At 30.3% G+C, this 15461-nt stretch overlaps 1 protein-coding gene and 1 long non-coding RNA gene across 3 annotated transcripts in view; both read left to right on the forward strand.

The window, feature by feature from the left end:
* LOC129971915 (PE-PGRS family protein PE_PGRS33-like) overlaps positions 1 to 2999 on the forward strand; it is a 122642-nt gene extending 119643 nt beyond the window's left edge. The window contains exons 86-88 of the mRNA XM_056085893.1: positions 1483 to 1503; positions 2859 to 2879; positions 2971 to 2999. Coding sequence (XP_055941868.1) covers positions 1483 to 1503; positions 2859 to 2879; positions 2971 to 2999 — 71 coding nt within the window. The remainder of the gene's footprint in view (positions 1 to 1482; positions 1504 to 2858; positions 2880 to 2970) is intronic.
* Positions 3000 to 4167: 1168 nt separating this feature from the next.
* LOC129972764 (uncharacterized) overlaps positions 4168 to 15461 on the forward strand; it is a 30248-nt gene continuing 18954 nt past the window's right edge. For both annotated transcript variants that reach the window (XR_008784890.1, XR_008784891.1), the window contains exons 1-5: positions 4168 to 4190; positions 6776 to 6796; positions 11964 to 11984; positions 12084 to 12104; positions 13565 to 13585. This is a non-coding gene — a long non-coding RNA (uncharacterized LOC129972764). The remainder of the gene's footprint in view (positions 4191 to 6775; positions 6797 to 11963; positions 11985 to 12083; positions 12105 to 13564; positions 13586 to 15461) is intronic.

A 15461-nucleotide genomic window follows, 5' to 3' on the forward strand; every position in this document is an offset into this window, starting at 1 on the left:
AGAGCCCAGAATGAAAGGCGCAGTGAAATCATACCAAACAGTCATATGAGCTAAATGCAGTGACTTGGTCAATTACTCACGAGAGTTTGAGGTCACCCAGATACGGTAGCCTTTCATATTTACTTCTCCCAGATATGACAGTCTTTTATATTGACAGCACTCAGATACGACAGTCTTTCATACTGATGTCACCCAGATACGACAACCCTTCATATTGAAGCCACCATGCAGTGAAAAATGGCTTAATCTTAGTCCGTCCAAATGTCATTTAGCAAACATTATGGATCAGGTTCCATTACTGCTTACGCCAATGAACCAAATTGTTGACTTTCATCTGTATCTGAAATTGATACGTAAGTAATAATTGATGAAGATAATAAATAATAATTGATATAAGTAATAATTGATGAAGTGCTTATATCTTTAACGGATACAGATCCAAGATTCCATCGAACATGTCGAATCGACAATTCCGGAATCCTTGTTATTTTCCCACTTCACGAGCACTTCAACTGTCCGTTTATGTTCCAGGCCGCCATTTCTTCTGTGACATTTTTCACAACATGGACGAGAAGGATGGTGACATTTCACAACATAGACTTCTATTTTTTCAAACTCTCCATTTGCTCAAAACATGGGGTAAATTCAGTATCCAATTCAAAGAAATGAAACTCTTTCGCCCCCTCTGTACTTTCTACCCTTGCCAAACTTTCGGAATGTAATATTGTTGATTCATCATTATTTTAGAAGAGTTTAAATTAAAAGATGGATTTGGTAACAATAACCTGCTGTTGGGACCGAATAATGAATCAACTTCCAGCGAAGTATTTTATCATTAGTCATATATATATATATATATATATATATATATATATATATATATATATATATATATATATATATATATACAGTATATATATATATATACTAAGTATATATATATATATATACTTAGTATGATATGTAAACGCCAGTTTCGGTTCCTTTTGAAATAAGTTTTTATGCAAGGAAAAAAAATCTAATGTCTCTGATCATATCCGCGTAAACCGAAATATTTTCCGAGCATTCCTGCTTTTACTATGAATTTTTGAAATTTGTACCTAATGCCGATATTGTACTTAATCTCTTCAGTCCTGTAATTTTTTAAAAAATTTTTCTTGTTATTCCGCATTTTTGTAGCTGTGCAATACCATTATCAATATCTAGAATTTTGGATAATGGATTGGGACTCTTAATCTCTTTTGTAGAATTATAGATACTACTAGAGTTTTCTGATGCTTTTATTTTATTTATAATCGATGGAAATGGAAGCAATTATATACTTTGTGTGATATATTTTATTCTTTCATAGTTTTAAAAATAATCATCATCAACATTAAGAATTTTTATTTGAGATATTATGACAAAAACAAATACATTTTGCATCTTCAGTGCCATTTGTAAAATCATAGATACTTATATGAGTTCTGATTTTTTTTCCAGGTATAATTGGGGGAAATGGAGGTAATAATATACTTAGTCTTTGATATATTCCGCCCTTTCATAGTTTAAAAACATTTATTTTCTCAGTTATAGAGCGTCGATAAAATAATGTGAGATATTCGCAGCTCGAATGTAAAATATCTCTTCAATCAAACATAATCAAACTTAGACTACAGAATGTTTCATCAATGAAATATCGATTTGTAGAAAAAAAAATGCATTTCTAGTTTTTCCTATTGTTATCAATATGGCGTGTTTCACAAATTTGATTTCTTTTTAGTCGAAAGTAATGGAAGAAATCAAAATTTTAAGAATAATTTCATAGATGACGGGTAGATTTCGAAAATTCCATTCTCTGGCTCTCTTATCCTGCCTCAAAACACCAACTGTAATCTAAAATGGATTTTTTTTACCTTAAAGTGTTATATGACTCTTAAAATTAGAGAGATTTAAAATGACTGGGAAACACATTTTTCTAATGACCTCACTACTTAAAAGTGAAATTCAAAGAACGGATTGTCACTCACAAAATACATTACACGAAATACATTACAATTATCTATTTGTCTTCAGAAGTCTGCTGTAGGACTTATTGTAAATATAATATAGTATAAAAAGGAAATTCTTATTCAATTGATTTGCAAGCATTTAGACTTCATTATTTCGAGTCTATACTGAGGTAGATTAGAAGATCGCTGCGTTAAAATAAGTATTTATTTATTTTTAATTTACAATGTTTTTAAAATGGACGAAAAATTATAACAATTATCTTAGCTCATTGCAGATTACCTAAAAATTCACCATTTGCATGGGGCTGCGAGAGATTATTTTATATTTTTTTAGTTTTAAAAGCCCTTTCAAGGACAAGCAAGGACTTTTGAGTGTATGAAATTTCGAAAACTATTTTTAGACGTACTTCTCTGTGATCTATACCTGTTGATAAAATTTATACTTAACAGACAAGAAAGCAAGTTAATATTGCATTATCGTCTAGTTCTGAGCAATATTTAAAGATACACATCAATAGTTCATCGGAAAGTTAGTTTAAAATCGATTATAAAATTTCTACCGAAGAGGCAGACAAGAAAGAAAATTAATAAAAAACGTGTTAAAATGTTGTATGTGATCCAATCTAACTCAGAAGATTTTTTTTTGTTTAGATTTTTATATAACTGCAAAACTTATTTTATAAATATAACGTATTTAGAATTTTTCAGTGAGAATTTTAAACCTTAAATTTAATTTAAATTATTTAATACATATAAAAGGTGCGCATTTAGTTAATCGCACGACCTATGCTTCATTAATGCAATTAAACATTTAAAATCTTATGAATTATATAGAGTTAAATAAAATTCTCTATCTTTTTTATCCAGGTATGATTGGCGCAAATGGAGGTAATTTTAGCTTTTAGTTAATATAGAATTAAATCCTTAAATACCCATGAATTTTATATATTTATACTTACTTTGAACGAATATTTTACAGGTATCATTAATGGAAATGGAGGTGAGTGAAAGTTAATTTTTAAAGAATACAAAATGTCCAAAATAGCATATTTGAATCATATTATTCTTGAAGATGTATGTATATTAAGATATACAAGGTTGAGAAAAGAAAACATTGCAAAATTTGTTGAAATTTATGGCAACCAAAAACTATTTTTATTAAATAAACTTTTACATTAAAAAATATTTTTATAAAATCATATATATATATATATATATATATATATATATATATATATATATATATATATATATATATATATATATATATATATATATATAAAATCATATATATATATATATAAAAATCATATATATGTTTAATTTTTATAGGTTAAATTTGTATTAAAGATTCTGCAACTAATGAATCATAATTAAACAAATTAAAAGAAGCAGTTTCTTGTATACTTTTCTTTATAGAATAAATGTTCCCCTTAAATTGATTATATCTTGTACCACAATTCAGAGCTGTACATAATAACGTTTAAGATATATATTTAATCGAAATGTTGAGAAATCCATAAAAATTATAATACCAACATTTTAAGTATTATTATAAATGCCAAAATCAAAATATTCTTTTAACATCCAGTTTTATTTGCGAAATGCAGTTCCAAAAATAAAATAATAAAATTTTGAAGGAATTTAACAGATTAAAATGTGAAAATTAGGATTTCAAATGTTCGTATGAATATCATAGAGGTGTTTGTACGCGTGCAAAATTTTGTATTTAGTTTATGAGTTATCTAAAAAAATCTTTAAAAATTATTAACGACATCTAAAAAAATTCTTAAAATTAATTTAAAAACAATCAAAAAAGAGATTGAAATCTTGTTCTATAATTTTAATATAAATTTGAATAGCATGTTTTTTATCTAATCTATGTGTGGATTTTTGATGAAAATTTATTAAATATATCTATAGTTTCTACATGCTGATAGCATCCAGAGAGAGTCCAACATAATTTTATTTATGTTAAGAAAAGCGATAAGTAGAAAAAAATGAACCGATAAGTAGAAAATTCAGTAAGTTGAAAAAAAAAAACGAGTCGATAAAATGCTTCAATAAGATATAAAAATGAGAACTTTACTGTAAAATAAGATGACGATACATATAAGCAGGAGAAGAATATTAAGAATAAGAAATATTAAAATTTATTGACTTATTTTCCTCTTTCAGGTGTAGTCGGTGGACCTGGAGGTAAATATTCATTCAATCCTTGATTGATCTTAAAATAACAAGAAAAATAATTAAAACAGTCATCTAGGTCCAATCGCTGGCACGATTTTGTTGTCGTTTTATTTCTTATCAAAACTAATAATAGCCATATATATTATCCATGATCTTCTGTTCTGGTTCTAATTCATTGTTCATACTGTGCGAGGGAAAATTGTGATAAAGATTATATTCTACGTGAATATATATTGGACACTTCGTATCTCTCATTTAAAAAGTTATAGACACTTATAAGAAGTTATAATACATTTTTTTAGGTATTGTCGTTGGAAACAGTAGTAGTCATATGACCCATTTATTGATATGCATAATTTTAAAATTTCATGTTTTGAAGTGTCGAATCAAAATAACGTTAGGCATTGAGAAGGTGGAATTAAAATATTTATTAAGCCAACTTTAGCAAATCTTGGATTACATGCCATTTCAATAATGACATTTTGATTTATGGACAATATTTAATTCTGACTTCCTCCACTGATTGGATTATAACATAATTTATGTTGTTGCTCTCGTTTATAAATAGAAAGAATTATGTAAATCAAGATTTCCATGGAAATGATTTTGTCATAGAGGATAAAAGTGTTCTGAAAATTACATTATTTAAATCACATGCCCAGCCGCAGAATGATAAATGTCATCCAACGTTTATTTGTAAGTCTGGAAATGTTCTAAAATGGAAAGATTACCAAATTTCCTTTTGCAAATCAGATTTTTCTAGTGTCCCTCTGCTTAAAATTGCGATTCAAGGATGGACTTTTCACTCACATGGAAACGTGCTGCAATTATCTATTCGTTTTTGATATTGTGTTGGAATTTGTTGACGACATAATTAATTATGGAAAGTTAATTCATCTTCAGTAAATACCGGATGAGTCTACTAACATTTGAAAATTCAATAATTTGTGGAACAATGTAAGTAGAGAGATAAAATTTGATGCGCATACTTGAAATGACATGGGATTTTATTGAAAAAATAAAGGAGTGCAAAAAATGGGTGACGACTACGATTGTTTGTCTAACATGGGGACCGACAAAGCCCACTTCACATTGCGAGTGTGTATGGATTTTCACAATTGCAGAATTTAGGGCACCAAAAATCTTCAAACTGCTCGCAGAAACTATATTTCATGATATTGTTTGTGAGGTTACTTGAAGTCGCAAGTATATCGCGATTGTTAGATCTCAATATGAATGCCAAAAGACAACATCCGACGACAAATTAGATCTCAATAGGGATACTAAAAGACAACATCCGACGACAAATTAGATCGCAATAGGGATGCTAAAAGACACCATACGAAGACAAATTAGATCGCAATAGGTATGCTAAAAGACAACATCCGACGACAAATTAGATCGCAATAGGGATGCTAAAAGACAACATTCGACAACAAATTAGATCGCAATAGGGATGCTAAAAGACAACGTCCGACGACAAATTAGATCGCAATAGGGATGCTAAAAGACAACATCCGACGATAAATTAGATCGCAATAGGGATGCTAAAAGACACCATACGAAGACAAATTAGATCGCAATAGGTATGCTAAAAGACAACATCCGACGACAAATTAGATCGCAATAGGGATGCTAAAAGACAACATCCGACGATAAATTAGATCGCAATAGGGATGCTAAAAGACAACATCCAAAGACAAATTAGATCTCAATAGGGATACTAAAAGACAACATCCGACGACAAATTAGATCTCAATAGGGATAATAAAAGACAACATCCGACGACAAATTCTCAACACACTTCCAATTATGCTGTACACGGATTTTACAACATTGTTCTTCGCCTACGGGTATTGTTTGCGAATGGCGTTCGATTTCTTGAGCATTTGTTGTAAAGAACATAGATTTTGTTAAAAATTAATTGTTGTGCTCATCATTACTTTTGTTATCATATGAAGAGCGATCTATTGTTATCGTTGAAGAGCGATCTATTGATCTATTCGTCATTTGTTGACCATTTTTTATTTGAATAAACCCCCATATTTATTTCAATCATGTGAGTCAATTTTTACCTCTCTACCTACGTTATTTCGTAAATTATTGAATTTTCAAATGCTAATCTACTTTTGATTCATCCGGTACTTTGATTGCAGATACTTTTGTCGAAAGAAAGCTTATTGAACAACTTGAATCCTCGTTGCCAAATGCTCAGATCAGCATTGCGATTTAATTAATTCTTTTAGCCAAACGACTTGGCCAATTGTCTGTAAAGGACGATATTGTGTTAATTTTTACAAAAATTAAAATCATATGGTAAGAACAATATGAAATCTAAATTTTGTCGCATTTGGCTGAACAGTGTATTTAATATCCAGTACCAAACGAATCACCTTATTTTTGTTTTTATTCTGTGTATTAAAATTATTGATATCGAAATTCAATATATTTCTTGTGGGCTTTGTTGACTGTACGGGAGATGAGAGTACATGCATTCTTTGCTCCATTTTAATTTTAAAATAGTATATAAAACAGAAAAATATTTAAATTGTAAAATTTTTATACACTCATATTTCAATTTCAATTTTTTTCAGGTGTAATTGGAGGAAACGGAGGTAGAGCTACATTCATTCTTTGAAATTATACCCATTTATAATGTGAAATTTATTAGAATTATGTGAACGTATATAAAATTCTTATATTCTTCATTCATTGACTATCATTGAAGTTTGATCTATCAGCTTCTGTTTATTTTTTTTACTTATATTTCATAATTCAAGATTACTCTGAGCTCTGCAGGTGACTCTTTGAAACAGATATTTTAAACTTAATGTGTACCAGAAAAATTTAAAAAAAAACAACATTATAACGCTATAATCGGTGATACATATATCTCTTCTTACGTAGAATGTAAAAACACACACAAGTGTTATAGAAATGACATCAAAAACATAACTTGTATAAAAAAACCAAGTCTCGCAACTCAGTTCTTCTATCGTAAAAAGTTGTGAGATCCATGTAATACCAAGTGGGTCAATTTATTCAGTCCCTACTTAAGGGTCCTTCTGTCTTAGGTTATTACGTAATTAGCTAACCAAACAACATCTTATAGTGACCATATCAATATTAAAAAATCTTTTATGGTTTAAATAAATAGATTGACTTAGCAATTGCACTAAACAGTCTAATTTTATATAATATGTTAATTTAATATAACTTAATGTAAAGATACATTGTGTTTTCATGGTCACTCACAACGTTTTAAGATAGAAGAACTGAGTTGCGAGACTTGGTTTTTTTAATACAAGTTCTGTTTAATAAGTGTATACATAATAATAAGTGTGTGTATATATATATATATATATACAGTGGTGGCCAAAAGTGTGGACATTTTTTGTAAGTTTCATGTTTTTAAACTTTGCTTGCTGGTAGAATATATTAATTTTCACTTAAATATAAATGTTTATATATCAAATTGAAGGAAATTTAATGTAGAATTTAATAACAAAAACAGTATTACAATATTTGTATTACAATAAAAAGTTACGGTCATCTTAGTAAGATCTATCTTAGATTTGAATTTTTTTAAAGTGATACTTACACAATCAACACTTAGTAGGATAACCCTTATTTTTTAAGACAGCTTCGCAGCGTCTTTTCATCGAGTCAACGAGTGTTTGGAGTCCATCTTTCGTAATCACATGGTGCCAAGAATCAATTATAGATTCAATAAGTTGTCTTTTATTGGATGGACGTTTTTTTCGTACAAGAATTTTCAAACGTCGCCACAAATTTTCAATTGGATTGAGATCAGGGCTGTTTCCTGGCCATGGTAATATATCTATGCCTGTATTTTGAAACCATGCTTTGCATACTTTTGCTGTGTGGCATGAAGCTGAATCCTGCTGAAAAATAATGGGTGCTTTGTTGGGGAAGAAATCCCTGATGGAAGGTATCAATTTTTGTTCCAGACAGTTTCGATGTATTTTTTGGCATTCAGGATGCCATCAATCACTTGAATTCGGTCCACACCATCTGCAGACATACATGCCCAAATCATGGCATTTGTTGTTGTTTTTATAGTTGCTTCAATGCAATCAGGATGAAGCGCTTCACCTACTCTACGTCTCACGTATTTTCTACCATCACTACCAAAGAGCGATATTTTAGTCTCATCGCTCCAGTTTACTGGCTTCCATTGATTTTCTGACCATTTAATGTGTTCTTTTGCCCACTTAACTCGTTTTTCGCGTTGCTTTTCATTTAAATATGGTTTTTTCCTTGGAATTCTAGCTTGTAGTCCAAATCCTGATAACCTTCTTCTTAATGTTCTTGAACTTACTGCAATACCCGCTGCATACATTTCACATCTGATGAAATTTTTCTATCTTGAAGGCACAGCCGTTTAGTTTTTCTATCGGCACTATTGTGCATTTTTTTCGGCCTGATTTGGAATTATTTTCCACTGATTTCGTATTTTCATAACGTAAACAGAACTTTCATACACCAAAACAAGTCACTGAACCTACAACTTGTCTTGCAATTTCAGCATAAGAGAGGTCATTTTCTCTCAATATGACAATTCGGCTTCTTTTTGTAGATGTCCAATCAGTTCTTCTTTTTGGTGACATTGTTTAAAATTAGTTTAATTAAAAAAGGACTTAAAACATTCAAAAGCAGCAATACTCTATTTAATTGTACTAGTATGCATCATTCCGCAAAATATTTCTACAACAATAATTCTTTTACCATCCAAATAACCTAAACTATAGTTACAGACATTTGATGGGTCCTCAGAAAAGTGTTTGTGATTGGCTAGTACTCTTTTATTACAAAACACGTCATTATTCAAAACGATTTGTGTTTGTTTGTTCTACTAAAATGAAAGTAACTTTTTTTGTAATACAGATATTGTAATACTGTTTTTTTATTAAACTCTACATTAAATTACCTTCAATTTGATATATAAACATTTGAATTTAAGTAAAAATTAATATATTCTACAAGTACGCAAAGTTGAAAAACATGAAACTTTCAAAAAATGTCCCCACTTTTGTCCACCACTGTATATACTTATTATTTCATTATTATTATTTATACATATACTGGTACACTGAGTCATTCACTGCAAATGTAACTTTGTATCTGGGGACACGGCGTCCTATATATTTATATGGGATTACAAAGTTATTTATGCAGTTGGTGTATCTAGAAAACTAGATCGAAATTGCAAAACATTTTAGTGATTTATACACTAATTGTATTCTAAATTTCAAACTTCTATGTCTGCTAAAAGTGCCTTAGAATTTTGATGATCGTCAATCAGTCAGTCAGTGACAAAATTCACAAACTTTTACTAGTTATAATTCTTAAACTACTGGTTCAAATTTAATGGAATTTCAAATATACCGTGTTTATATATTGTCTGCTTGGTTACTGAAAATTCAGGCTTCTGGTTTTATCCACAACAAAGTTATTGGGGGTCAGAAAGGCCTGAACTGCTTCGAGAGAAGGATGGTACGGCCGTGCCGCTTGATTTTGCACGACTTCGAGGGGGCACTGCCGTGACCCCAGATATTCATTTTAAAGAAATGGTCAGGCGTAATACCGAATCAAGGTACTAGAGCAAGTCCCTAGCGCCTGTTCAATAAAACTGAGGTGGGCTTCCGAGACGTCTAAATATCAAAGAGAAATTTCTTCTCCTTTCATTGTGATTGATTGAATACCCAGAGTGTGTGCTTTGTTCGCTGGAAATTCTCCCCCAGATGGTGTTTGCGGGACAGACCGATTTTATGAAAACACTGAAGAAAGATGTTCAAGCAAACATTTTCTTAATGGCAATCGACTTTTGTATATCAGCTTCCACAGAACATGGCTGTAATTTCGGTTTTCGAAGGAGAGGGTAGGATTTTTTTTAATATCTGAAAGATAAACTCATGCATTCCAGTATTCTGAAGTACGTGAATTTAAATCCTCTTAGGAATTAAAGAACTAAAGGACGCAGGATCATCAACTCAGACAGCAGAAACATGGCCATTAAAATGTTTCAAAATTACTTTTGTATGGGGTTAAATAATTTACGATTGTTTGAAAATATCTTTGTCCGCGAACTCTACTCTGATTATCATTCCAGAACGGAGCAGCCCTTTTTAGGAGGCTTTGAATAAAGGCAATCACATTAAAATTGTAGAATGATTTTTCAAAATTTTTAAACTACAATTGCTCTATTTTTTCCCCCAATTTAATGACTAAGCAAAATTGTTTATTTAAAATTAAATCAAAGATATATTTTAAGATCATCAATATTACCACAGATTTTACAAATATATATGTAAAATGATATACAGGGTGATCAAGAAATAACAGGAAGTGTTCGGAGCCCTGTAGCGTCTTATGTACTGGATGAAATATAACAAAATTTGGACACCAGTATGCGGTTTCGATTTATCAAGAAAAAAGGAAATAGCACCAAAAATGCTGCTAGGGGAAATCCTGGCTCTGCGATCGAAAACTTTATTATGTATTTTACATATACGGGTACTTTATGACGCGATATCGAGCATCAAAGGAAGGATTGAGAGAATTCAAGTCATTCTGCAAGAATTCGCCGGTGGATGAATTTTGCACTACGTGAACATGCCTTATTAGTCAAGCTGTTTTATCAGCAAGATGAAAATGCCAGTACTGCTCTTCGTGAATACCGGCGGTTAAAGCAGTTACATAGAAGACCGATGACCATAACTAACTTATGAAGAATGGTTGAAAGATTTGAAACAACAGGAATTCTTGGTGTGCAATCAGGCCGAAGACGTAAAGTTATCAAGCAGGAACAAGGTGAAGAAGTTGCAACAACCGTTATGGATCAGGCAATAGCTAATAAGCAGGCTACCAGCAGTGCACGTTCAATATCACACCAAACAGATATCCCGTTCTCGACGATGCAGAAGATATTGCGTAAGATCCTGAAATTTTATCCTTTATAAGATAACAACCATTCACTGATGGCACTGATCAGAATCTTGACAACTTCTGGCTGTGGGGTGGTTCTGGTTCACTTGTGTCAAGGCCCTGTTCCAGACATTCCTACTTTAAAATATCGAATTCCTACTTTAAGATATCGAATAGATGCCGCTATGCTGCGAGCCACGGTCGTAAATTTCTTGTACCACATGCAATCATTGGAACATCAAGTTGGTGGTCACCTTGAGCTAAATTTGTAAGTTGCTATAATAAACGTTTTTCATTGGTATTTGATGTGTTGCTATTTACTGTTTCCATTGGCAATTATGTAATCTTTTTCCACACATTATGCGTTTTCAGAGCCAGGATTTCCCCTATCGGCGGTTTTTGATACTAATTTTTATTTGTTGATAAATCAAAACCGCATACTTTAACGTATATGGTGGCCAAATTTTGTTATACTTCGTCCAGTACATAATACGCTACAGGGCTCCGAACACCTCCAGTTATTTCTTGATCACCATGTAAATTGTCAACTGCTCATTCATTGGAAGTCTGATCATCTTTGATTTCCATGCCATTTACGGATGGTGAATAACCGAATATGTACATTTAATGTATTTAGAATTTACCTATTGTAGTACTATTTCAAAATGATGACGGAAAAAAATATGCACTCTCAAATAGTCTTTATGTATTCACCTTAAGATTTCAGAGGAGAATATTGAGTAAATCTCATGATCTTTTTTTATTTATGTAATTAAACATTGAATATTTATTAACTATATATAATTAAACAAATATCTTATGTTCTTCCTCCAGGTCTGATTGGCGGAAATGGAGGTAATTTCATGTTCAGTTTTTTTATTAATGTATACTTAAATATCGAAATTTATATAAATTCTATCCATTTATACTTACTTTGTACAAATTTTTTTTCAGGTATTATAGGTGGAAATGGAGGTATGCATAAGTTATTGTTTAAAAAATACAAAATGTCAAAAATAATGCATTAATATTATTCTCATCCTTGAATATATATATATATATATATATATATATATATATATATATATATATATATATATATATATATATATATATGTGTGTATGTGTATAATGATATCCCTTAATCTAATTTCAGTCTTAATTTAGCTAATATTAACTTTATAATAAAACATTCTCTTATTTTCTGATTCATTCTCACTTTTTTAAAATTAATTATACACATGCTCTATACAGCTGCTCACTTCAGTATGCTCTCATCCTACGAATGAAGGGATAATAACCCTAAATGCGTATAACATTCCTTTAACGATACATACTTTTCTCTTTCCTAAGACTACACGCGTCAAAGAAATCCCTATCAAAATCTCATAGTAAAACCACTGAAAGGAAATATTTTTCTCTCTTCTGCACTTGTATGATGATGTAAATGGTGGTATGTTTTATCAACATTTTTTGTACGTAATATGTCTCCCCTCATGAATCGGAAGTTTTAAAATTTCAAACTCTTCTTCTATTCTGCCACGTGATTGTTAATATATATATATATATATATATATATATATATATATATATATATATATATATATATATATATATTCTAAGATTTGTGCTACATTTCATTGTTTTATCTAATGAAGATTAAGACATATTTTTAACTGAATTATTACGAATTCGTCCAAAATTATAGCATAAACATTTTAAGTCCAATTGCAAGTGATAAAATAAAAAAGGTTTCTGATCTTCAGTTTTAAATATGAAATTTTAGGAAATATAGTATAATAAAAATAATAAGGATTAATAATAAATTTAAAATGTGAAAACAGCTCTTTAGAATATTTATTTAAATATAAAATAAATCTTTATACGTGCAGAAACCTTTTGTTTAAGATTCGTGAATCATGAAAAATTTCTTTAAATATTTAACAAAAATCGAAAATGATGTCGACTGAAAATATTAAGATACTATTATTTTAATTTAATAGAAATTAATTTAAAATGATTAAACATTTCCATCATGACAATTAAATATACCTTCTTAATGTATATTATAATTTTTATGATCGATTAGGTTTTATATAATTTGTGAATGCCATTTGATGAAAAGATATTTATTACAGTGTCTACATGCTGATAGCATTATTAATTTCTTCCATAAGTATTTTTTATTTCTGTGATCTGTATAATATCATTAACGAGCTTTTTGTTACGTTTAATTTATATTCAGAAAGTCGGTGATTGGAAAGAAGGAGATTATCAATATAAAAATGCATTAAGTAGAAAGATGTTGATAAATATTATCCACAAGAGATTAAAAAAATAAGAATTGCAAAGCAAAACGAAGGACTTAATGAGCGGGAAAAATGTTAAGAATAAAAATAATTAAAATTTATTAATTACTAATCTTTCTCTTTCAGGCATAATCGGCGGAAATGGAGGTAAATATATGTTAAATCTTTGATTTATCTATAAAATAAAAAAATAAATAGATGAAGCAGCCAATATCTAATCACTGGTCCTATTTAGATATTGATTTGTTTCGCATGAAATTCAGAATATCTAGAAATATCATCAATGTTTGCTTGTTCTTATACATTATTTTTAGGAGAAATCGAAAAAACTCTGTTTCTCTGGATATGCCCTATGAGAAAAAGTAGCAATACAAAAATACAGAAATAACCTCGAAAACTTTCATTCTGTATGAAAACTCATGATGCCTAGATACATCAGCAATGACACGAAAAATTTTATTCCATATAAAAACTTATGCCTAGATACATCATCAATTACATTGAAAAATTTTATTCATGTGAAAAGTTATGATGCCTAGATGATATATCATCAATGACATCGAAACTTTTATTTCATATGAAATCTTATAATACCTAGATACATCATCAATGATCGCTTGCTCTTCTCATCTCTCCATTTTTTAAAAGAAATCGAAAGAAAATTAATTCACTGTGCCTTTTCTCTGCGTAAAACACTGCTGCAAAGATTTAAAAATTCTAAATAAAGTATCTAAAGTATCTGTTTCCCCCTCTTTTCACTTCGTATGAGAATTCACGAACCCCTAGATGTTTCATCAAGAACCATCTGTCACCATTTTTTCCATTTTTGAAAAAGAAAATCGAGGAAAAAGTAGGATTTCACTGTATAGGCTCGATGGGGGAAAATTGCGAAAAATTGCACCAGCCAAAACTCCCGAATCACTATTAAAATGTTCACATTTTGATGCATAATCAATAATAACCTTTTCCACATGATAGAAATTGAGAAAACGTACAATACAATACTTCCCTGCATGGTTTCTATTGCAAAAATTTCTTTAGAGTTTATTGGCCACAATCATTTCGCTGATTTCGAAAATCTAGTTTCATATATTTCAGCTCGTATTCCAAATATATACTATCACCTGTCGTAAATTGGTCGTAAGCCACACATCGAATATCAGAATATTACTATTAAGAAATATTCCAATTAGTTTATGTATATATATGTACAGATAAGAATAAAAGAGTGGTAATAAAAATTAAAATTATTTAAAAATAGTTTTTCGTTAATTTTCTTTTTTAATAGAATTAAATTAATTAATTTCTTTTTTATTAGAAATAAAAAGGCATATGCTATAAATTATTGTTATTTGGCATACTGTCAATGAATGATATCATTGGTTTATAGTAAAAAGGATAAAATTATTTAAATTATCAACCTAAAATTCAATCTTTAACTACAAACAAATAATAGATTTTTGCCTCCACAAATGTCCAAACTAAGTAACTCGCCCATTCTTCATCCTCAGAGTCCCAATGTTCATCAGCCATCGTAGTTTAATACCACTTGTCATGGACAAGCCCGCAGTTCGAAGACGGCTGATTTAAGCCTGAGGAAGAGCATCTCTTGTTTCTAAAGTAGCGCCCACTAGAGCCAAGAGAACGACTTATCTACTTACACGTCACAACCCTTTTTACGGGGCGGACTTAATTCACGCATTTCATTCCCTCAATCACAGATCGTAATTTAAACCTGAATCAGGGAACAATCACCCCTGATCCAGTACCCCCAGTGGTATTACTCTCGACATGGAGGACTTTGTGCCCACGACAGATTTTACGCGCGTCAGCCACCAAGTAAGCGGGGAATCTTCGGCCGGCGAGGTTCGAACTCGCAACCTACTGGACGCGAATCCTCAAGATTGATATTATGAAAGTCAATACTTACAACAACTGCATACTTACAATAATGCAACTTTGTTACTTTCAGTGGAAACAATCCGAATTAAATATCTACGCATTTCGGCAAATAAGATTATAT

The sequence above is a fragment of the Argiope bruennichi genome, chromosome 6 (assembly GCF_947563725.1).
Source record: "Argiope bruennichi chromosome 6, qqArgBrue1.1, whole genome shotgun sequence".
In the NCBI taxonomy this organism is placed as follows: Eukaryota; Metazoa; Arthropoda; class Arachnida; order Araneae; family Araneidae; genus Argiope; species Argiope bruennichi.